This window comes from Euwallacea fornicatus, chromosome 6, assembly GCF_040115645.1.
Source record: "Euwallacea fornicatus isolate EFF26 chromosome 6, ASM4011564v1, whole genome shotgun sequence".
Classification (NCBI taxonomy): domain Eukaryota; kingdom Metazoa; phylum Arthropoda; class Insecta; order Coleoptera; family Curculionidae; genus Euwallacea; species Euwallacea fornicatus.
Window position 1 is genome coordinate 3370964 of NC_089546.1, and position 25847 is coordinate 3396810.

The 25847-nt window shown below is 32.8% G+C and overlaps 1 protein-coding gene across 1 annotated transcript in view; it reads left to right on the forward strand.

Moving 5' to 3' along the window:
* The window catches only part of LOC136339784 (uncharacterized), a 167444-nt gene that overhangs the window by 139618 nt on the left and 1979 nt on the right, over positions 1-25847 (forward strand). The window contains exons 3-5 of the mRNA XM_066283268.1: positions 24078-24668; positions 24833-25103; positions 25213-25349. Coding sequence (XP_066139365.1) covers positions 24206-24668; positions 24833-25103; positions 25213-25349 — 871 coding nt within the window. The 5' untranslated portion in view covers positions 24078-24205. The remainder of the gene's footprint in view (positions 1-24077; positions 24669-24832; positions 25104-25212; positions 25350-25847) is intronic.

The following is a 25847-nucleotide window of genomic DNA, read 5'->3' on the forward strand; positions in this document are numbered from 1 at the left end:
GTCTTTTGAATTTTCACCATATCTTGTTTCGTTTACGAGATAAAAAATAAAAATCATTTTATTGCATGTCCATTTATCACACAATTTGTTTTTTTAATTCAAGAGTTTGTTCCCTTATTCCCTAAGAATATTTTGTGCTTGAATGGTTTTTAAAAAGTTTAAAAAAACAGTCAAAAATATTTGAATTATTTTTCAAAAACCGTTATTTAAAAAAAAATTGAACATCCTCTATCTTCAAAACAATATATTTTCGGACCGATGTTTATAGGAACTTTTTTCCTTAAAACGACCTGAGCAATCACCCTCTTAAATAATGGCCGTCGTTTAACACCCTGTATATGTCAGGTCGAGTACTTCGTGCATTGTAATTTCTAAATAATTTTACACCAATATGTATTCATGCAATCTGAATCACAAAATTTTGTATTCGTGCATATAAGCTTCCAATTAATCAATGATTTTCAATACACTTGTTATATTACATACGATAATTGGCAGTTAATGAATAATGATGTTAAAGTGAAAATGAATTTTAAAAGCAGAATGGAAGGACCGGAATACATAAGTAGTATATATCACGTACACATCAACCATACTAAATCATGCTTTAATTTATCTTAACAACTATAGTATAATATATTACAGCGTACCTATCGCCTTTAGTTTCTTTAGAAGTTTATACTAAGGATAAACTCTTACTAATATTGTGTTTTCTATAATAATTAATTGACAATATTTATCACATCAACTGCTAAATTTTAGAGTTTATTTTGTTAATTTCACAATCATTCCAGATATCTTCAATCATATTTTCCAGCTTAACATGTACCTCTTTAGGTTTAAGACATTGTAATAAACGCCTTAAAACAAAAATAAAAACGATGATAACTCACAAAGAGATTGGGCGAAAGTCAATCAGTTTAAGTATTACGCTAATTCAGATTTTCAAATTGACTTCTACCTACATATATGGTATAGATTTATTTAACAGCGTTATTCATTAACATTTATCTGTGATACCTGTCACCTGAGCAAGCCGGTACTTGTTTATTCGGAAGACCTTCAGTCAGTTTCATCGAATATTGTTATAACCCGTATTGACCAATAATATTAATATTCAGATTTTAATAAAAACGTGAATCCTCCATATGAATATATTTTATGAATAAATTATGACCTATTTATGAAACGCTAATTCATAATAATTCGGATCCATCGAAGATTTTAATCTGCAAGGGTAGCTATAAATGCATACCTACCTACATATATGTATGTACACATGTACATAGTGGTACATATTAACTTCCTTTACATAACATCTAAAATGTTGTTATTTTTGAATAGATTACGTTAATATTTTTCTTTAGGAATATACAAAGTGAAAAGTTTAACTGGAACAAATTCTGCAAGTTCATAAATAAATGTTTGCTCCAAAATTTTTGAAACCTTTCAATTTTTGCGATAAAGATGTTTGTTTATTATTATTTTTTTAAATAATTTGAGGGTTTGTAGCAATCCTAGCTCTTTTTTTAATGTGGCTAAGTAAATTACTTTTTTATTTTGAAGCTTTTTCAATAGCAAATATAGCAATTATAAGCAATGCGTCGAAAAAAAATTAATGGAAAAAATAATGAAGGAGCCGTATACCGAAACTAGTTTACGGCAAAAAATGTTCAAAGTGCCCCCCACCTTTTTGCTGACAATACCCTAATCGATAATTAAAAGCAGTTCGATCATTTGATCTGGTAATACTTCCCGTCTTACTTGCCTAATTTCATAATTGATGCTTTTCTGACCCTCCTTGGTGTCGGTAGATCAAATAGCTAAACCTTATTTTAAGATATCTCCATTGAACAAAGTTTAATGGAGTCAGATCGAGTGATTTGCTGGACACTTAATTGGGTCTCTTCTTCTAATTCACATATTCGAAAACAGTTTGATGAGGTAAGTCTGTACATTTTGAGAAAAATACGGTGGTACCCTAAATTATTAAAGGACAAAACGGTTAAAGCAGGAGCCGGTCCTTGGAATGTAGTTATGCCAATCCCGTTACATCTTCATTGAAAAATACAGAATATTCTATGCAATCCTTAATAAGTTTAGGCCAGGAGTTTGTTTTTTAAGGCCTTTAAGTATGGCTCCCACATATTTAGTGCGGATTTTTGTCAGCCCAATAACAGCAGTTGGGCCGATTAACCATCCCACGTAATGTGAATGTAGCCTCATCAGAAAACAGCACCCATTCCAAAACACTTTGCCCACCATAAATAGAAACCACAATTCACTTGCAAAATTCGAGACGACAACCAGGATTATCTTCGTTAAGGTCGAGTGGGTTTTGCATCTTATGTGGATGGTTTTTGGCTTCTTTCAGATTTTTTTTTTATGTTTGTGTGACTGTTATCGTGAACGCGAAGTATTTGCCCAGCTGAAGTAATAGGATTTTCTTCAACTTCTAACATGTTCAACCAGGTTTTCTTCGTCGATTTTTAAAGGCCTTTGTCGAGGAGTATCCCTCAAGTGGCCCAACTCCCGATGTCGAATTTCGACTTTGCTAATCGTACTTCGATTAATTGGAGGCAATTCTGGATAAACTTCTGCAAACAAACGAACGACTTCTGTTCACTTCTCTCTCCATATCCGATCATCATTAAAGTTTCGATACGATGCGACTCAGTTAAATAGGGCATTTCCTTATTTTTTGTTTTTAATTTATATGTTGAAATGCAAACAAGTACGAATAAATTAATCACATTCAGTTCAAACTGCTCAAAAAAGTAACCAGTACCTTTTATAAAATATGGAATTGGAGATATTACGACTTGTCAAGTAAGAAAAAAGTATACATTAAATTTACTTCAATGAACAATTTCTTATTTATTTTTCTCCGATATGCTGCTTAGAAAAAGTTAAAAAAAAAACGCAATTGTATTGTCAATTGAAAAAACTTTAGAATAAAAACTTCATCAACTTACTTACATTGAAAAAAGTTAGGGGTTGCTGGAACTCCCTAGATAATAAAAAAAATACAAATCTCTTTGTAATATGCCCTATTAAAAATAAAAATTGACATGTTTCACGAATTTTATGACAAACTTTTATTTATTAACTTACAAAATGTGTTACAGTTAAACTTTGCCCATATAGGCAAAGTTTTAATATAACGAAATATCTTAAATTAAGGATCATATTAATTAAAAAACTTATTCCAAATGAGCCTTTTTAACCAAACAATAATATTTTCGGCACTATAAGAATGAAGTCTTACGATTGTATTCAAATGTTAATAAATCATAGACTGTGCCCATAGCAACTGAAACGATATAACGATACAGGGTGACTCAGAAGTATAGAATCAAACTTTCATGGATTATTCAGTACAACAATTAAAGACATTTGAATATAAGAACTTATGCCCGGATAAATCACTCTAAAACGCTGCGTCCTTACGATGTTTTAAGACATTTATGCGCCACAATGAGTTTTATCGAGTTTTAGTACGGTTAATTTGAATTTTTTTTCGTACAATATAATACTACAGTAATAGTTTAAAATGTCGCCCTTTAACTTGAATGCACCTGTTAAGTATTCCGATCATCCGTTGGGATACCATTAGATTGATAGAGGTGCTCCTGCTCCGTGACCCCCTAGATCACCCGATCTAATACGTTTAGATTTCTTTCCGTGTAATGTCTGTAATGTAAAGTCTGGTTTTCAAAACATCAGTCGAAACTTAGCAAGATCTGATTGCATGAATTACTGCCGTACTTGAGGCCGTTCAAAACAATTAACAAATTTTTAGCCAAGTACGCAGAAACCATGTACGTCATTCAAACAGGTACGCTCAAATTCATGGACCATATTTTGAACAATTACTGTAGTGTTATTTTATACAAACAAATTACCATAAAGTGTACTAAAAGTCGATAAAACACATTTTTACACATAGTTGTATTAAAGAGTTTTAATGTCGTAACACGTTAGAGTAATATTTCCGGACATACAGTGTGACTCATTTGTTTTGGCGGCAGTCTATATAAAATTCATTGATTGTGTGATTTAGCCCGGATTTTTTTTTATTATGGAGCTTGATAAATCGCACATTTTCAGCAAAAATATTCTGGTTGATATAAAATTCAAGACCTACTATTTCAGTTTCTAGGAACAAAATTTCAATAAATCATATTGGCGATTATTTTAGAAACTAATTTGTGCACGCTACTGGATTGGCGCCGCTCGAAACGGGCTTGGACAAAATTGTAATGAAAAATTTTGAGTAATGACGACTTTGTAGAAGAATTAAAAATGCACACTGGGTACTTACTTACTTAAATCTTCTTATACTTTCTCTGGCCACACTAAGGTCCAAACTGCCCATGCTAATGCTATTTCGGGGATTGTCGTTAAAATATTGTAAAATTTGGTCGTTATTTAGAAAAAGCCCACGGCGTCCATTTTGCCTCGTTACTTCGACGTACTGGTCTATCTGGATGTCTGATGTTGAATTCTGTATTCTGCCGCAGTTTCTGCTACCGAGCGCACGTTGCCGCCAACAAAACGAACAATTTCTGTTTTTTCTCTTACACTTAAATTGTCCACAATTAACACGATTAATAATTTAATTTGTATCAAGCACAAATGAGTTTTAATATCGCTGTTGACGTTTGTTGCGTTTGTTTGACAGTTAAACACTTCACTTGTTCTCCATAGCCTACTATGAATTTTTCAAAATAAATAACTACTGAGGGCGCAGTTTTAATTCTTCTACAAAATCGTTATTACTCAAAATTTTTCGTTAAAATTTTGTACAAGCCCGTTTTCAGGGGGTGGTCAAGCCAGTGGCGTGCACAGATCTTTTCTAAAAAAATCACTAATATGATTCATTAAAATTTTGCTCCTAAAAACTGCTATAGTAGGTCTTGAATTTTATATCACCCAGGCCAATTTAGCTGAAAATGTGCAATTCATCAAGCTCTATAATTTAAGAAAAATCCGGGCTAAATTGCACAATCAATAAACTTTTTACAGACTAACCCCAAAATAAATGAGTCACACTGTATGTAGGTTCTTAAAATCAAATGACTTCTATTGTTGCCGTGATTAATGCCTTGAAGTTTGATGCCATAGTTGTAATTCTAATGGTGTAATTAATACAAATATTCATTTATCATGAATACTAAATGAAGCCTATTCTGATCGGCTCAAGAATATCTTCACCAAAAGTCAACTCGATTTGACTTTCGTTGTATTAAATATAGACTAGGAATGTACAAAATGTACCTATTTAGGGTTACTGATAATTCGACGTATTCTTTTAGGGAGATAGTAGAGTATGAGGTAAGGAGTAAATTGAACCCTTATATATCTATTCCAAAACTCATTAGATTTTGAATTATTTCATTTTTTTTTAATTCGAGGTCTTAGTGATTTCGCAATGATGTTTCAAGAATTATTTTTGAATTTTTTTAACTTTCACTACTCGATCACTTGTATGACACTAGGATCTTCTATATGGAATGAAATATATTCGGGAACATTTATATTACGTGAAAATTGTGACTAAAAACTTTCATAAAACAATTTTTCAGGATCAGCCATCCCAATTTCTTCAAAGCAAAATTCAAAAAACGTTCAAGGTAATCTGCATAGAAATTGCTCTAAAAATTTCCTCATTCCGATAGCCATTCATTGAGGCATTATATGTTCAACAAATAATTTACGGTTCCAAAAAAATAGTAAAAAAGCTTTATATCAACAATTTAACTTAAATTTAAATAATAACTAAATCTTAACATAATGCAAATGTTGCCGGACATATTTCACTCCGTATAGAAGATCACAATGTTAAAATAGTGATTGAGTGGCGAGAGTAAAAAAATTTAAAAAGGATTTCTTGAATCATCACTCTGAAACATCAAGACCCTGAATTAAAAAAAATAAAATAATTCAAAATCTAATGAGTTTTGCAACGTGCCTATATGGGTTCAATTTACTCCTCACCTCTTGCCCTATCACTTCCCCAAAGGAATATGTCGAATTACCAACAATCCTGTATAATATTACGTATATTAATAACAATACAACAATAAACGTAACATAGCGCTACATTAAGTTAATCCCATATTAAAAAACACATCGTATGAATATTTTTTAATTTTAATTTTTAAATTTTAGATTGAGGGTAAAATTATGAAATAATAAAAGTTTCCCTTTTAAAATAGTTGCTAAGATTCTTATTGAGATTCTTAAGCCATAACGTTCAAAGGACAATGCGTTATATTTGCCAGGGACAGCATAGCGTTTGCCGTCGTACGAATTTAAAGTAATATGTTCTCGGATTAAGGAATAATCAGAATGTTTATTGAGATTAAATTTTGTGTACCTAATTGATTTTAACATCAATTTTAAAGACATTTAACAAAATTACCAGACCTCACGTTACTTTTCATAATGCATTTCTTCACACCTGGTTCTCAACACCTGGCCAACAAAGCCAATCATAGATGTACCGCTATTATCATCCTTTCATAATTTTTTAATTTATTTGCAAAATATTGTAAATACTACTTAAAGGGTCTAGTCTATCAAATACTTTGTATAGTAGAATTTTGTAGCTTCATAAAAGTGCCAATACATTTTCTAGAAAAGACTATCGGTATTGGCATATGAAACTGTACGATTTTGAAACGTGTGACTAACACAATTATAATGAAAGTTATAGATAGTAATTTTTGCTAAATCTAGAACCTACGCGCCAATATTTAAATATAGTTGAAGCGGCTTTAATTCAACAGCTATTACACTTTAGTTTAACATTATATATAGAGGACCAAATGTCCCGCAAAAATTAATTAAAAACTGAAGGGAATATTTTTCATGGAAATGCTGTAACACGTCAAATACTGTTTTTGGTTCTGTATTTTTTGATGTAACAGACATGTATACAGGATTACCCATGTAGTAGAGAAATATACGTTTTCATTTTTTTCTTATGAAATTCCATGATTATTATTGCATTTCTGAATTCTTTAAGAAATTCTGAACATATTTTCTGCAACATACCCATGTTTAAATTCACCAGTTTTGAAAAAAAAATGTAAAAAATAAATATAACGATAGGATTATTACTACTTAAAAATGACAATATAAACTACTATAATCTAGGTTTCAGATAAGCCAGATAACCCAGATAAAAAAAGTCCATAGGGGTCAAATCGAGTGATCTAGCATGCCATTCTAATTACTATGTTACGCAAATATTTCAATAACTGTTAAATTTAGACATGGGTATGGTACGTGAAATAAGTTTAGACTTCCTCAAAGAACTAAAAAATTATATAATATATATGGGATTTTATAAGAAAAAAATGAAAAAGTACATTTATTTACTACACCAGTAACTGTATATACAAGTCTATTCTGTCAAACAATGCACAATAAACTACAATATTTCACTCTTCCAGAACTTCGATGAAAAATATTTGCTTTAATTTTCATCCAACTTATGCAGAACTTTTAGTCCTTTCCCATATATACAAATTTTCAACTGTGACTTCGGGCTCTATCAGAATGCCCGAACCATTTGTTAACAAGACATCAGTTCGAGAATTTTTTTTCTTAAATCTCTTTTTAACGTTCTTTTGGAGCTTGATGTAAGATTGTTTAGATTTGAGCACTGTATGAAATTTTTGCATAATATTATAATTTAAGTTAAACGTGTCGTGTTTGCTTTTGATTTCTATAGTGTATTATGCATTTTCTTTTCGAACATACTATAAATTGGCCCACTCACGAGTTGCAGAAATTCACCTCCAGAATATATCCTTTGTCTACTCCATCAACTCCATTTAGCAAATGTAGGTTCATGTCAGTCCATTCAAATTTACCGCATGGTAGAACCTCAGGCATGTTCCAGCCATATACTAATTATTTAGGACGAAATATGTAAAATAGAATGTAGGTTAGTTAGCATTTCTAAGCTGTAAACCACTGCTCTCAAAATTTCATGTTATGATTTTTAACTGTGCTACTAAAATAATTAGAATGATAGTTTTTTACACAGGTAAGAAAATTTCCAAAAAAAAAAACATGATTCTAATATCACATCAAAATTACATTAAGACATAACAAATGAAAGGGACTCATCAGTTCAACGCCGTAGGTTGCTATTGCTGAATACGCTGTATTTATTATAGAACTGAAATGGTCCCGGTTTTAGTAATTAAGTAGTAATTAATTATAGACCGCTTCATATCCAGCACATATCGCCTCTGCTAGGTAACTATATATGAATCGAAGTCAGTTATTCAACAACTCAGTAGGCATAAGAGAAATTATCATAAAATAAACATGGAAGTTAATATAGACATACGGTAAATATCAAATCCAGATATCTCCTAATTGCTAAGCTGGAACGAAATCTATCTAATTAACTTAAAATCCATACCATTTCAAAAATATTCCAGCACATATCTCCTTTGACCAGCAATAATATCAATATTATTCTTAATTTTTCACCGATGCATTTATTATTATAATATAAATTATGCAACTCATCAAATTACATCAGTGTCCTATATCAAATAGGCTCTAACGATGACCCTCATACTCCAAAATATTTATCTGTTTCAGCTGCGGCTCAAACCTATCTAAAGTGTTATGAAACAAATATTTTATTATCACTATTATCACTCACAAAAAAATGTCTTTTCGCTCTCCTCTAGGCAGGAGGGGGGGGATCGCCTCATCATCATCATCATCATTATTATTATTCACAAGAAAATGTCTTTTTTATTTATTTTTTTACTGTTATTACTATCGAGGTGAGGTAGATGATTCACAGCATGATATTTTCTCTGATAATTTCCTTCCAATAAACGAGGTTGACTCAAGTTCGTTAAAGGACGCGGTCAGTCAATTTGAGACTAATTTAGGACGTCGTGCATCATAAAAGGTTTCACAGCTCACTGATAAACGGGCGGAAGTTCAAATTTAAAGGCCAACTCCGTTAGTAAGTTAAACCCACAACCTATAGTCTAAACTTCTTCGCTATTTAGCACTAGCGGGTCAGGTAACTCGCTTCGTTGATCACACCCCAAAGTAGCTAAAATAAACCACCCTGCCAGTTTTCGACCCAGTTAATATTTTACTGATAAAATTAACTATTTTGTATTAAGTATTTATGGTGGTAAAATTTTATATCGTAAACGAATAGATAGATAAGATATATTTGATTTAACTTTATAGTGTTAGTTTTAGATATTGTACCTAGGAAAGCGTGTTTGTATGTGTGAGAATTTATTTATTTGGTCGGGACTTTGGTCTATCTATTATTATATTATGTACATTCTTCGTTCACCAGGGCAAACATCAAGCTATGCAGAAACCTTCTCGATGCGTCCCGAATTAGCCTTAAATGGCCTGGCCAGTGGATTTGTTCCGTCTATCGAAGAGAACGTGTTTCTGCTTATTGGCTTCAACAGACATAGGTACTATGATTCATTTAAAGTTGCTACACGTGCAGCATACTACATACATACATACAGGGTAGCTATTTGAAAACTTAACAATTCTGAACAGTTAAGAGAATTTACGAAAAAACCCTGGGACATGTAAACCTTATTTTTGATAGGAAACCATTTAGGGTTAACTCAGGCCAAAATTTTAAGAAGAAAAGGGGGTCGAGTGACATCTCATTTGGAAAATAATTTAATGTTCCATATAACTCCCGAATTTCAAGTCTCTACTGTCAACACACCAAAGATAGCGGCTTCCCAAAAATGCGCAAATTGAGATATTTACGTTGAGTTATGTTGCCTGTTTCACTTCACTATGCTAACAAAAAATATTCGGATCAGCATTCGAAATCATGTTTTACGTTTTGCAAATAAAAGTACAGTTACTACAAATCAATTGAGTAAATGTTGGAAATGCCCACCTTCGACATCCATGCAATAGAAAAGATTTTGTTGAGACCGCCGTCGAATATTTTGAAGCATGTGTGAAACGAAATGATTAATTTTTCTGTAAATTATCTAAAGGTCGTGGTCCTATTTTGGTGCGATGACGTAGATTCTGCTTTTTAAGTGGCCCCATGAAAGGAAATCCCAAGGTCTTAAATCTGGACAACGCGGGGGCCTCTCCATGAACTCTCTCCTTCCAATCGATTGCCCAGGAAAGGTTTAATCTAAATACTAACAAAGGGTCGCCGCATAATAGTGCTGCACCGTGTCTTGGTCGAATACCGAATGGCTTTCCTTGCGTTGGTCATCGTTTGCAATTATCTGTATCAATCTCGAATAAATGGCGTTTTCCAATAAGTCAAAATACATTTCCCCCGTCGAGTTCGCAGGTAAAAAATATGGACCTATCAAACGGTCACCCAATATCCCCCCTCAAATATTCAATTTTTGCCCACGTTGTGTGTGATCCTCGTGAATGATTGCAAGATTCTCATCAGACCAGTAACGGCAGTTGTGTCGATTCGCGTATCGTTCAAGAAAAAAAGAGCATTCGTCTGAAAAACACACGTTAAAAAGAAACTGGTAGTCATTTAGAATTCGTTCTGACATACTTTCGTAAAATTGCAAACGTCTATCAAAATCATCCTCATTAAGTCTTTACATCAGTTATTTTATGGCACAGATGAAATTTGTATTTTTTAATAAATAACGTGAATGCTCGTATGCTTGACACCAGACAGCATCTCCAACTTTCTTGCACTTCATGGAGAGTTTTGAATAACATGTCCAAAAACCGGCACTTCAGTTGCCACATTTACTACCGTGTCTTCAGTTTGACGCTTTTTATTACCTACCGACCCAGTTTCCTTTTTTATTAAGCCTAATGAAAACAATATAGAGAAAATACCATTCAATTTACTGCAATAAAGTAAAAGTGCTAGAGCAAAGTAAAATAACTGAACGTAAATAACTCTATTTGCATATTTTTAGGAAGCAGCCATCTTGATTCTTTTAACAGCAGAAACTTGAAACTCGGGGAGTTATAAAATACATAAACTTATCTTCAAGATGAGGTTTCACTCGACCCCTTTTTCCATTTAATATTTTGGGGATGAACATCCTCGCACTTAAGAGGTTGTAGATAGAGGAGTCCAAATTAACCTAAAATGTTTTTCACTCAAAAATTAGTTTTACATGTCCGGGTGTTTTTCATAATTTCTCTTAGTTTTGCAGAACTGCGCATGTTTTGTTTTGAAACGGCCGCCCCGTATATACAAAAACATATGCACACGCGAATGTAGCTTAGACAGAAGAGAGGAAAAAAGAGGGAACCACAAGCAGGCACCAGGTCAGAGTTTTGATGCCTGTGTGTGGCTCCCTCTTGGTTTCCTTCTATTCTTTTCAGGTTAGATCTGCACGTGCATATGTCTTCGGATATTCATAGGTTGATATATGTGTAACTACACACACGTGTTTGATGAAGCCAAAAAGTAGAAATACATATCACTCCGTATCCATTATCTCCTTGCCTGTTCTACTTTAAAATCCGAATCTTTTTACGGGTTTCCAATTACTCTTCCTACATTTCCCTCCCCCCCCCCCCTCCATCCTACATTTGTGTTCTTTTTACTTTTCTAGTATCTCAATTTTTGAGATTTCACTGCGAATTGATATCTCATGGTCGTAAAGTGTGATAAATGGCTTTTTTAAAACTTTCGAAAACCATACGCTCATTTCGTCAATATTACTGTTAGATAATATGTTCGTCAACAACTATTTGGGTCCAAAACCAACGCACAGCATTGCAAACTTTAATCCACTTAAAAGAGCCACCGTAAAACTTCTGAATATAATATAAAACTTTGTTACAGCTTGCGGATAAATCCGTAACAAATCGAGAGTATTTAAGCGGAGTTTAGTAGATCCAAAAAAAAACCGAACAGGATATGTTGGATTAGGATTACTTGCGTGCCCTTGGGCATAGTCGGAACCGATGTAATGGATTTAGGTAACCCTGAAACAGGGATTTTACTACAAGAAACTTTTTAGTTGGGCAACTATTTACAAGCAGCTTTTATAAGAAAGTGGGGGCTTCCCAGAAAAATAAACAAACATATTACATAAAAACTTAGTTTCGAATTCATCCGTGGTACTTGAAGTGCCGGCGCATTTCATGGAAAGACTTTAACCACTTAAGGTTTATCAGGTGTTCTTAGAACCACAGACCAATTTTTATTTAGCACATGATTAATCAATACGAAATTCCGGTATTCATGAGAAAGATAAACATCGATTTATTTACAGGAAAAATTATAAGTTGTGCGCGAAGCCTCAATTAGATGTCGATCGCCAACGAACTGAAATCATTAACACATCCATACTAACAGTGAAAATGGACGAGATTTCATAGAGAGCCAATTTGAAAAATTATTCAAATGCCATCTGAGGTCCGTTAAGGCGCACAAGGCTTTCAAATATTTCAATTATGAGGATTAACGTGCCTCCTAAGAACGGACAGAGGTTTGTTCATTTAAGACAGGGGGGTTTGGAAAGTATTATTCTCAGAGAGTACCAGTAAGAACTATTCAACCACCGCCCGGCACTAGTTTGACCTTCCCCTCCTTGTTAGCTTATTAACAAATTATTATTTATTAAAAACTGAAAAACAGTCGTAAAAATGCAATACAAATCAGTCTTCAATTATTTTTATACAGTACAATGTCAGGAGTGATACAGCCATCTGTATCGTCATGGGGCTATCCGCGCTATACTATAATTATCTACATTTCATCTCATCTTATCCCATTGTACGAGGCAGAATCAAATGATGGCAGTTAAAGGGCCTCAAACAAATCATGCGCGAAATTATATATTATAAATTGGTAAAAATATAATTTGTTTAAGTTATTTTTAAAACTATTGGCCCCCGAATTAAAACAACAACGTGTTGATGCTTGTGAGGAACTCTTGCGTCGGCATCAAGCAGAAAGAGGTGGCTTTCTGACAAAGAATTGTCACTATAAATAAGTCCTGAATGTACTATCATCAACCCAAAATCGAAGGAACAGGCAAAGAATGAAGGCGCGCTTCTTCACCACAACCGAAAAAGATTTGCACCCAGGCAGGAAAAGATTATGTTAACTTTATTTTGGGATGATAAAGTGGTAATTTTCGAAGACTACATGCCTTATGAAGATACATTCGCTAGTGCTACATACTCAGAATTTCTGAAGAACCGTCTTAAGCGTTCTATCAGAATCAAGAGGCGAAGATTTCTGAGTAATGACGCCCCTTTGTAACACGATAATGCATGATGACACACTACCAGCACAGCTTATATCACATTTTTCAAAACATTGGGTGTTTGACCCATTATCAGAAAATAATAAGGGTATGTTTAAATTATCAATTACGTGAAACGTGGATAGCGCAAAATGGGCCGATATTAGAGCCCGCCGTATCTCCAGATCTGACCCCAGTCGACTATCATATGGACTAAGGAACGAATTGGATTCAATGAACAAAAAGAAAAGAAATGACATACCATCTTCTTCAAAAAATTAATAGGGCAGCAGAAGTAATAAAGGCTGAAATGAGGCTAGGAGTAACAGCCACAGAGATGCCACAAAGATGCCAATGTGGTACCAGAAACGGTGGTTTTTATTTCAAGCATGATAAATAATCGTAAATAAATAGCATGTTTAATGCATAAATAATAATTACTTGTTAATTTTTTTGTTCACTTTGTTAAATCGGCGTATGATTTTTTTCTGCAATTTTTTTCCTTCTTTGATTAAACAGTTTATGTAACATTAAGTCTGCATCTTCCAATACATCATTGGAAAGCGCAATGGTTAAAGAAGTTTTTAATTATGTTTGCTTCTTTGACAAATATCCTGTATTGTTGAATATTGACTCTTCCATTTACATCTTTCTTTCCATTCGGTTACAAATTCGAGATTCGATATTCAAAAAATTCATTTTTGGAATGTTAAAGATCCAAAATTTTTCTTTCATATCTAGATTACACTACATGTTCGATTTAGATACAATAGATATCCAAGTATATACGGGAAAAAATGCGGTCATATCAAATGTTCCGCTAAAGTTTTATTGTGACTTATACGGCAGTAAGCAGTGAGTTTGATAGAATTAGGAAAAATTGAGATATTTCGAAATGCGTGACACTTTGTATAATAGTATCATAGATTAGAACTTTCAAAATCCTCTTACTTATCACCCTCTTTTGGATGTGTATCGTCGAACCATTAACCTTGTAGGAGAATTTTTTTCATTTCGAATTAATCAATCTGCAGTGGCATCAAATAATGCCAGCAAGTTCGCTTAATTTTCTAAACCGTCTTCCAATTGTCCTCTTCATTAATCACATCTTGGTTTTCTCTCTAGGTTCCTCTTTTATTTACGTATTTCCAAATGTTGCTCCAATTGAAATTATACGGGACGCTCTAGATCGAATCGTCCTGGTTAGGCAATTGCGTTCGACGATCTTTGATCTGACTCGCCTCACTGAATCTCGATTCCGTTTTGGTTTTGGTAATTTTCTTTACTCTCGACAAATTTACAGAAACAGGACGAAGTTAGCAAAGGAACTTCGAGCCACCGATGACCAAATTTCTGTACCTTTAAATCCCTGAAACACAAAACACGAAACGTGAGATGCCTGGAAATAATCCACGAGTGGTTGCAATTCTCGTTCCAACGTTAGCATCATTCTGTGATTAACGCAGATCCGAGTGAAATTAGGTTAATAATCTCCGGCTTGTACCACAAAATCGCACGATTATGGAGATTTCAAGATGAGGTATTTATCACCAAAGTAAAGAAATATATCTTGAAAAATTTAATGGAATGTTACGAATCACTAATAGCCACCATTGAATTAAGCATCTTAAACGTCCAGCATCTAGTTTGGAAAGTTGTAATGAAATCACAATTCCGAACGTCTCTATAATTTTACGATTAACGTAAATTCACCTCAAAAAAGTGTCCGAGAGTAAGCAGCTCCCAGTATTTCTGCTTTCTTAGAATTAACGTAGATAAACCTAAAATAGGGTTTCCTATTAATATTACCTGTACTCTGTAACACTTCCATTAGAAAATCTGAACTGCATGACTGGAAATTTAAACCTCTAGTGGTTCAGCACTTATTGACTCAATAATCATTAAATTAAAGTTCCTTCTATATTCTGTAATTACTCTATAATTTATAAGTCTCTTAATTTACTACATATATTTCATTATTTTTAACTTTTGTGATTATTACAAAAATAACTTAAATTTAACGGTGCTAAATAGCCTGAACCATGTAATCTACCACCATAATTGTGCCGAGGTCAAACTACAAATCCTGCAGTTCCTTTTATTGGCTGATTTTTTGAGCTTTTGAGATTCTATAATTAACAAATCTCAAAGACATGTTTCTGGAAATTTTATTTGAATATTAAATCACATTATCTCTCTCCAGAATTATTTGATTTGCGCAAGAAGAATTGAAACCTCCCGAATAAGATGAAGCTCACTTTGATAGACGCTCCTCTTTAGTCTAGTCCGTAGAACACATACATATTATATCTCTGTCTTTGTTATTTGAATATTACGTTCACACCACACACATTGGACACGTACGTCCTATCTAATTCGATATACACGCAAAGATCCAAACTACAAGTGAACTAAAGATTGAGGTTAAGTTTTATTAATGACATTTGAGTAGGGACGCCATCTATATCCCTGTATGCAAAACATAAAAAACAGCCCTCGGATGATGGTGTAAATTTATCATCATAATGATGTTAGAGACTCCATCCTCCTTTCTATTCCGTAATTGGAGAAAAAAAAAGGTTTTTGTGATCACTCAGTTTCACCTAAACTAATCGAATTCTGACCGGAACTAACAGTACCAATATAAAAAGAAATAAATTTCGTAGATCGCAACAGGGTCGTCATTGCCGTCAATCAGTGATTAAGGCATACCTGTACCTGAACAAAGTTGAACAACCCAAACTAACCTTAACTACTTTGAAGATTTATTATTAAGACTTCTGGGAATTTCAAAGGTGTTTCCACTAATACATTAACTGGAAGGTTAGATAGATTATTGCTAATATGCGATAAAATAGTAATTATGAAAATATCTCAATATCATGAATCAATCGTGATACTCATGAATCTCAATTTATGTCAAATCGACTGAAATATTATTAATAAACTCAAATATCTAATTCAGGAAATTACGTGTTGAAACTCCAAAAATAATGCCATCATCGTCTTTGAAGACGAAATGTACAAATCCATGCATCGCACCTTCTATTTTACGATTAAACCCGAGAAACAAAAATTTCGATAAATACCATGAACTAATCATAATATCTCCTGATAGTTCTGTCAATATTCCATGGGAAATTTGAAGGGGAAGTTACAAATTGAGCTTCTGTACGATTAGGTGTGCATACAGTACCAGCCAAAAGTGGAGAAACTTTCATTAATTAGCTATAATTTGTGCGGCAAAGTGGCATTCTAATAAAACACATGTGTATGAATATACTATAAGATAATTTATAAAATAATGGATCAAAAGATTTTTTTTAAGTACCTTTATTATGAATAAACAAAACTAAAACAGATCATTATGGGGACAAAAATGGAGGAACATTTGTAAAAATAAAAATTACTAATACAGTCTCTCAATATTTTGCTGCAAAGCCTTTGGTTTCAATAACTGCTTGTCACCTTTTATGGATTGATTCTATTAGTTTTGTTATAACGTCTTCCTATGTTTTACCCCAAACCCGAAATAACGGATTGAAAAATTATTCTTCATTTAAAATTTGTCCATATTTTTATCTCCCATCAGCTTCAAATTGATCCCATAGCGTTCCAACGGATTCAAGTCGGGGCTTTGGGCTGCCCATTTTATTACTTCAACGTAATTTCTTTCCCAAAAGTCTAATTAATTTGGAGGTGTATTTGGGATCGTTATCGTGCACAAATTTACAAATTAAAGATAAGTTTACCTCAACAGAGGGTAACATTATCTTCTACAATATATTGAGGTATACATGCTGGTCGCGTCCACACCGTACCAACTTAATACTATCTGATCCGTATAGATTGTACTTGCATCCATCAGACTTGGATGTGGTGGTATGTACGGGTGGTAACCCCAGATCGAGTGTTCTAAGGCAAACTTAAATTTAGTCTTCCTATTTTTTCTAGATAGCGTCGAAGCATATAGTTTTGGTTGGCACAAGCGTTACCTATTTTTACATCGTTAGTAGTGAAAATATTTTTTTAATCGGCATCTTCTAATTAATTTACTTGTATTCGAAGTCGTTTTTCTAAGCGTTCCAGGCTTAGAAAAACTAGCGATGATCTCTCGACTTTTTTTCAAATGAATTTGTTTACAAACAACGCTTTTATGCAGATTCTATTGTTTGGCGAAATCAACTTGTTTCATTGCGAATCCATATTTATTAGATATAATTTGTTTAATCTGATCAGGCAAATTCTTACCAAGAGGGATTTAGATGACCCTTTTAAACACGCTACCAAGAATTTAAGCTATTTTAGCCAGCACAATTCAAAGAATGTTGTAAATGAGGGAGTTTCTTTATTTACGGTTGTTTACATTTAAAAGAGATTTTTTTCTCTTTTTCGAATACCATTAGAATTTTGCTTCTCAGTTTCGTCACAAGAGTGTCTATTGGAGAATATTTGTACGAAGAAAAGTGAAACGCATAAAACATGGATAAATAATTTTGAAGAGAATTTAGAAATTTCTGTATTTTTGGTCGGTACTGTATATTAACACAGAAGCCCATAGCATTTTATACACGACCTTTACGTATTAATTTGCACGCAAAGGTAATTTATTACCTTATAATATGATTGGGAATAAGAGCCCCAACCGCATGCTTTTAGATATTTATAAAATAGAATTCTAACGCCAAAAATGTCTACAATTCTGCAATTAACGCAAAAATACCTGAAATCGGTATAGTATTAGTTATTACCCCTTTAGCCATCAGTATAGCCGTAGTCCAGATAGGTAATCGATTAAAACTGGTAACGCAACAGCAATACACATCAAATATAATAGTAAGGGTGTCCAAGTTAAGTTTATGTTAAAATATACTAGAAGAATCATAAAGTCTTATTTTAAGTATATTCCTGAGTATCGTATAAGATGGGTATATAACCATGCAGTCCCATCAAAAAAACATGCTCGAAAACAAAATTATATTTACACCTTTTATCCCTTCATTGAGAATTTGCTTAAAATGTCTGACGAATTCTACCAAAAATTTAAAAGACATTGCTCTATACTCAAACAAAATTTAAATGCATTAAATACCAGAACTTCCAACATACTGAGACTGAGGGCTGAGAGGGGAAATTTCCATGACTTCGGATCATCTACTAAACTTGAAAGGAGGATCGATGGGGCCGGTGGGTGGCAGTAGGTATTTGATTGATGAGTACATTTGTTTGGACAAGTACGGAGCTGCGGGGCCATGCCAGTCGGCTGAGCGGCCGGTCGAGTGTTTGCTCAGAGGGGCGCAGCCCAAATGCACCCCCGATAGGATTCTCCAGAAAACGCATTGCCCTTAAAGTGGAAGTATTAAAAAGCTTAGTTTAGTCGAGGGTTTCATGACGTAACACATCAAATTTTACGATTTGGAGAATATTTAACTGTTCGTATCCCAAGTCCAACAAATTATTGTTATTTATCTAATGCTTTGTTTAAAGAGAAGAGCTTTTTGTGACAACCCGCTAAAAGGTAACAGTATTGAAATTACAAACCTGATTGTTTAAAATACCTAAATGAATATTTATAAAATACAGTTATATTTGTATGTGCTGTGATTCTACAGGATGGACCGGGTTTCATGGCGGAAACTTGAGGGACCCGGATGTCCGCATAATAAAAATTTGCTTTATGAATGTTGCCTCTAAAATCTACCATTTCTGAAATAGAAAGCGTTAGAGTTCTTTTTTTCTCAAAACTCCTGAAACGAACCGCAATGTTAAAATCATATTTGATGGAATCACATATCTCATGGAGAACTACCATTTTTCTGTTAGAAATGTTTCAGGTAATTACCAATGGTTTAAATCTGAAGGGGAAGAGGAGGTATAATGACCCGTTTTCTTATTAGAATATTTATGCTACTAGTGCTAACCTTGTTATCAGTAATTAACTTGAAATTATATTACGAAATAAACTTTTGTGCAAAAATATTATAAAACCTAAAAAATATCAAACTAAGTGTTTAGCGTTATTAGCTTATAAATTTTGATAAGAAAGAAGCTCACTTCCCGATCGATGACATCGTCGATGATCTGAACAGTTTCTAATAGAGAAATAGTTGTTCTCGATGATAAATGTTAGTTTACCAAATATTTTTTAACGTTACAGTTCATTTGGAAGATATTTTCTTAGAATATTAATAAGTTCAACCCTCGGTATTTTAGAAACATGTGTTTTAGAAACAATGGACATAAAGTTAATGAGTATTATGTTTCGATTACTTCTGAGTCTTAAAAATTTCCATCGTGAAAATCAAATCACCCCGTATGCTTTAGAATCGTCTAAATTTTACCATAGTTATTAATCAACGTGACATATATTTACAAAGTATTCGACTAGATTGAACAATTGTAGAAAGTAATTAGAACTACATGGATGTAACATCTAAAAGTGAAAAAAAAAATTTTGGACGATAATAATTATTGACCCTTATATTGTAAGTTCTACAATTCCGAACGGCAATGGAAATAGCCACTACTTAGGAAAGTTTTCCAACGTCTAATTCCTTATTCAAACAGAATCCTAAGACCTGGAAACGAAGCTCCGCAGTGTCTTTAGGACTCTGAATATATCATTTCTAAGCCGCTTATCAATGGTCATAAGTAACGTTAAAATCGGGAATAATGTTTGTCGTGAGACGGAATACGAGCAATCTCGGGTTGGATATTAAGTATACGTTCAGCTTACTAAAATCCATAATTGCTTACAATAAAGGCTTATTTTCACAACGATGGTACTTTCACAAAGGGCTCTCATAGCAAACATGGGTTTAAGGTGAATTATTTATTTTTTCTTTTACCTTGTTATCGTTGCAGTACCAAATCTTTCACCGTCTCAAGGACTTAACAAAAAATTATAAGACAAACGAAAATTAGCAAAATTTAAATATATGAAATGTGAACATGTAAGTGTGGAACACTGCATATTTGGAGTCTCACACTCTTATATCTCGATATGCGTCATTAAACATTGTTATGGTTTATAGCAATTAGTTATATGGCGGGCACATTTAATTGCAGTTTAGGGAGAGAATTGTCGCAGAAGAGTACTGGCATACTGTCGGTTATGTATATGCGGTGACTAGTTGCAACAAATTCATAGCTATCATTAACATATTTACCCTCAATTATGTAGTCAAACGAGAAAATGTGATAGGATAATGTACTCAGATGTACAATATTATATTGTGGGTTATGAATTGTGACATCATTATAAAAAATTGCTCCTGTTATTAACAAGTATAGGGTGTTCTGAAAATAACTTCATATTAACACACGCATAATATATACTCGAAGGTTTCGTTAGGTTCCTATTACTGATAAACAGTGATATTTATTTTTTATTTTTCATAACTACCATAAATTGGAGAACTCGATATACAATTTCTCATTTTGTATTACGAATCATCAGCCATCGGTAATATATAATATTAACCCTCATTATATTGAATTGGTCAATTATCGAGTCAATCAAATATCGGTATTAACGCACATTACCTCCACACTGCCACTAACACTGTCATCTATGATGCGGGGGACTTACTACTGCATGATATTCCTTTCCCAGATTAAACAGTGTTGCACATTTCTGCCGAGCAATAAAACTACAGTAATCTGTAAATACATATAAAAAATATAGGCCATTTCGTTTATTTTATTTATTTCAAGCAGTCAATCCATCAATTTAATTATTTAGCTCATTTTAACGGAGGAAAATAATAAGAAAACTATGTATTAGTTTTTTTTTAATTTTTTATCTTTGCTAGAGTGTTTCGAGTTCACAAAAGAGCACGATCTTTTTCTGAAAATATTACATTTTCCGTGATGACGCATAATAAAGTTAACTACACTTCATCCACCACGAGAAAACCACTCTGAGCTACTAACTATTACTGAACTCAACGCTAAGTAAAGTTTCCCATTATTTTATTAAGGGCAATTGAAAGTTGGTGTAAAAAAGTTAGGCCTCAACATAATCTGAACTAAAACACTTAAGGAGAAAAAAAAGGTTACAGGAATAAAACATTACAGTGATAAATAGAGGAAAATCAAACTACAACACGCAAAACTCTAAGTTCCGCAAAAAACATTGTGTTGTTAAAACTCAGTAAGATGAACAGAGAGGTGGTCAATTTAAACATCATGCACTACCATAATAGAAAATTGCCAAATATCGTAAAATTTATTCAAACGGTTTAATCTTCATTTAAGATTTTAACAAATTAACTTTAACCGAAACTTGAAAACTGGCGTGACGTTAGGTTCTCAACAGGCGTATGAGATCACTAATGGTATGTAAAATGCACTACAAAATATAATTGATAAGTCAAAATGTTGAGAAAACAACCGTTTTTGTTACCAAATAATGATTTTTTTAATGTAGAAACGGATATACAAAATAATCGAATTTTTGTCAATTAAATAATCGGCGCAATTAAATGATATCTGAAAATACAATCTATACAGTCAGCTTGTCAATTATGGAAAATCTCCAATGGCGTCACATACAACACACTCAATTCCCGGTTCTCTTGCTCTGGTGCCAAATTACAAAACCGCAAAGCGAATACCCCTATACGAATGACATTTCTATCAGCCGGAAACGGAAATAATCTTTAGTGTAACCGAATTTTGTTTTAAGCAATCTATTTTTTGAACTTAAATGCTGAATAGTGGACGATAAATCTAATATTCTCCTAAAAATACTTCAGTTGATTTGATAAGATTACTATACATAATTCAGGGTTATATTTAAAAAGTATAGTAATAAGTATTCATCGGAGTAACTTATTTAAATGCACACTTTCAACTTTCATAATAATTATTGTTTCGGACAAGTAAATGTTAGTTGTGGTCAACAAATTTTTGATACTTTTGAAACCGCAGATACATTGCCTGGACTTCAAGTAAATTGGTAGAATGGAAGAACAGGAAGCAAAAAATTTTGGGTATTTCTCGAAAGCCATTCGAGGATCATTAACGCGTTCGCAAACCACTTTATTTACTCAAGCCCTAACATCTGGCAAGTATATGTTTCCTTTCAAAATAAATATTTTACTTATCCAAAAAAAACATAATTCCAAGGTCAATTGAGATTAAAAAAACAACGTAAATAGTTTTGGACCCCCGATTTTGTTATTCGTTGTCTAGCAAAAAGTTAAGTTACTTTGTGAAAAAACAGAATTAGAAACATTAGAAGATAAAACGAGTTTGTAATTTTTATTGCAGTTCGTAATAAAATCAGTACTTTTGTTCAATTTATGGTACATTTTTAAGTTCGTAACTATTGATTTGTAATTGTTGCGTGCAAAATACGAGGACGTAAAATTTCCCCGTTTAATCTAGCCACGAGATACACAGACTGTTAAAGATTTCAAGATCATCCATTATTCGAATTCTCTAAAAGCATGAAGAAACTGAAAAGGGCCACATCGTGGGTGGCTGAGGTATCTAAATGAAAGAAAGATTCGGTAGTTGGTTCAATATGCCCGTAGATATCGACATAATCCAAATCCAGCCCTTAGAAATCACATTTAATGTACATTCCACCATGTTTTATCTACCTCTATGTAAAAAAAATGTCACCAAGCGAATCTTCATGCAACAAGACACTTAAACTACTCTATGCTCAAGACACTAAGTCGCCAGAACCAGAATTGGATTGTAGAATGATTACAGTCAGAAATATGTTTAGATGGAGCCAAGTCGTCAATGAAAACTGAATATTTCTCAAGAGGTTGCTCCCTCTCAACTGTAATGTTTTGAAAAAGAATTTTGCATAAGAGACAAATTCTATTAATTTCTATTCGAAAAATATGGCAAATCTAAAGACATTGATACAATTATCCGGCCAGTTGTCCTTCTATTGCGCAACACTAGTTTCATCTTCAGGGACAACAATGCGCAACCAGATCGCGTAAAAATAGCTCAGAAAATATTTAAAAAAATATAAGTTACCAGATTGCCTTAGTGAGCAAACTCTTTAAATCAAAATCTAATTAAAAACTTATAGGATCACCTACATATCTAGAGCAGTTCACCGCAACTCCAATCCACCTTAAAATCAAGATCACTTGTAGCAATATTAGAAAAATTAAATATTTTGTAAGAGATAGTTAACCACTTGATCGTATCAATGCATCATCATGTCAATTTCTTGATGAGTGAAAGAGGTCATATTGACTATTAATTTTGCTGTTTAGTTTTGTAAATTTTGTAAAAATATTGTTATTGCTAAAATTACGTTAAAAAATAAACATAATTTACGATACAATTCGTATTTTTTTAACAAACTTAAATAATTTACCAATAACACGGGGGTCAAAAACATTTGACATTGTGTTTAAATGCAAGGTGTCTGTAAACATAGTGCCATAAATTCGACCACGTTTTCTAGGTCCCAGCATATGATGAAAACTTCATATAAATATATATATCGAAAGGCGCTTCACTTTTGATATACAAAGTGTGAAATGTGAGTTCTTGAAGACGCTTTTTTTTAAATTAATATATTCCAAATATTTACAGATAAATAAATGAAATATATAAAATAAATGAATTTATGGCACTATGTTCAGAGACACTTTGTATACAAATATAAATAACATTTCAGATTGGACGTAATATAAATAATAACTAATGGCTATTATGCTAACCAAAAAAATTTCATAAAATGAAATTATTATATAATTTTAACTAAATGAGCGAAAAAAATTCGGATCCGAAAAATCTATTTTATTTTTTCTTTTGAATCGGTATACTCATTTATGGAACTGTTATTTTTAGATGTAAGCCAAGAACCTAATTTTCTCCACTTGCCCTCAAATATACTGGTTGTGTTTGAGAGAAAAATTGAACAGCATATCCGTCGAAATAAGATTCTGTCATTAAAAGAAGTTCATTGTATTTTAAATATGATTAAAAAAATGAAATTCTCTAAAAATCAAACTGAACAACTAAATTCTATTAAAATCAAAATCTTGAAAATTTATAATACGCTAATGAAACGTGAAATTGTTAAAAACAAGAAAATAAGTAAATCTAAAACCAAAACGCAGCTTGATAGTGAAAGAGAGTTGATGCAAACTAACTCAATTGTTAATGCCCATGAATCTCTATCCATTGATCAAGATAATTTACTCGACACTTCCGAATTAGTATTTTCTGTTGAAGAAAATTGTCAGAAAGTAGATTTTGGTGCTAGTTCAAAAATATGTACAGCCCCGAGTACTAAAACAAATGAAAGCGAAATAATTGATACTTTAAATGTGGGCAACATGAAAATGATCTTTGTGGGGAATAATGATCAGTTATCGCCATCTGACTTGCCATTTGAGCTCTTAACGAATACAAATTTTGAAACTGTGACTAATTCAGGTAGGTGATATTTTCTTTATGTGCCTCCGCTGAAGCGACAAAACAAAGATTTAATTTGATTAAGAAGGAATTTTCTACCTAAAACTTCGTATAATAAAGGAAAACTTTATTTTAGCGAGGTTGTCCGTTTTCTTTTGTAATCATTAAAGTCGTTACTTTTATAGCATCTGTATCGAATAATCAACAATGTGAATTATTCACTCAACCCTCCAATGATATTGAAAATAGAAACAATACATCAATAGTAGCCAATTTACAACAACCAATGGAGGCTGAACTAGGGTCTACAATTTCACTTTTAACACCATCTGTAGTAATCGAATGTAATTTTAAACAGAGAGACAATGCTGATACTCCATTAAGAACTTTGGATAACATCTTATCTGGGATGGATCTAAACATGAGCTATAGCAATACTTGTATTATTCAGCCAGGGTAAGGGTCTCACATTATTAGGTGTTCGTACAATTGTGGTAAACGAGCTATTTCACTACCTACATATTCCATTTGTTAAAATGGCAAAATTATTATTGAGCATTTCTAGAAATATACAAGATACTTTAACGCCATATCCAACAAACCATGATATTATTAAAATCGATAACTCCCCTACAAACTTTTTCATATATAATAAGGAAAATATTGAAAGCTACTCGTCCATTATCGAAGAAAGTGAGATAGGTAATTAATTTATTATAACATATATTTATTACATAAGGTATTCCAAAAATGTTATGGCAAACTTAAGAAAGTCATAGAAGATCTTACAGTAAAAATTTTTTGCATGTAAATCTCTGGTCAAAAATGAGTTTTTTTGGCTCTAGAATTATTTCTGAACAAAAGCAAACAAATATAAAAATAAATAATAATAAATAGACCCTTTTTTGGTTTTTAATAGAAATTTGTCAATTTTCTCTGGAGTTATATCAAGTCGTTGGTATATAAAACTCCTGTAACTACCAAAAGAAGAACTGTTGGGAAAAGTAATGGCAGCGTTTCTTTTCGTTCAGCAAGATCCACAAATCTCACAAATGCTAGATCGAATGATTCAAGGAACATATGTCTCTACCCAAGTTCAAGGTCGTCATTTTGACCCTTTATTATAAAAGTGTTTTGCATTATCTTTAGTAAAAATGAATTAAATATCGAAGTATTTTGGTGTCAACGGACTAAAATCAC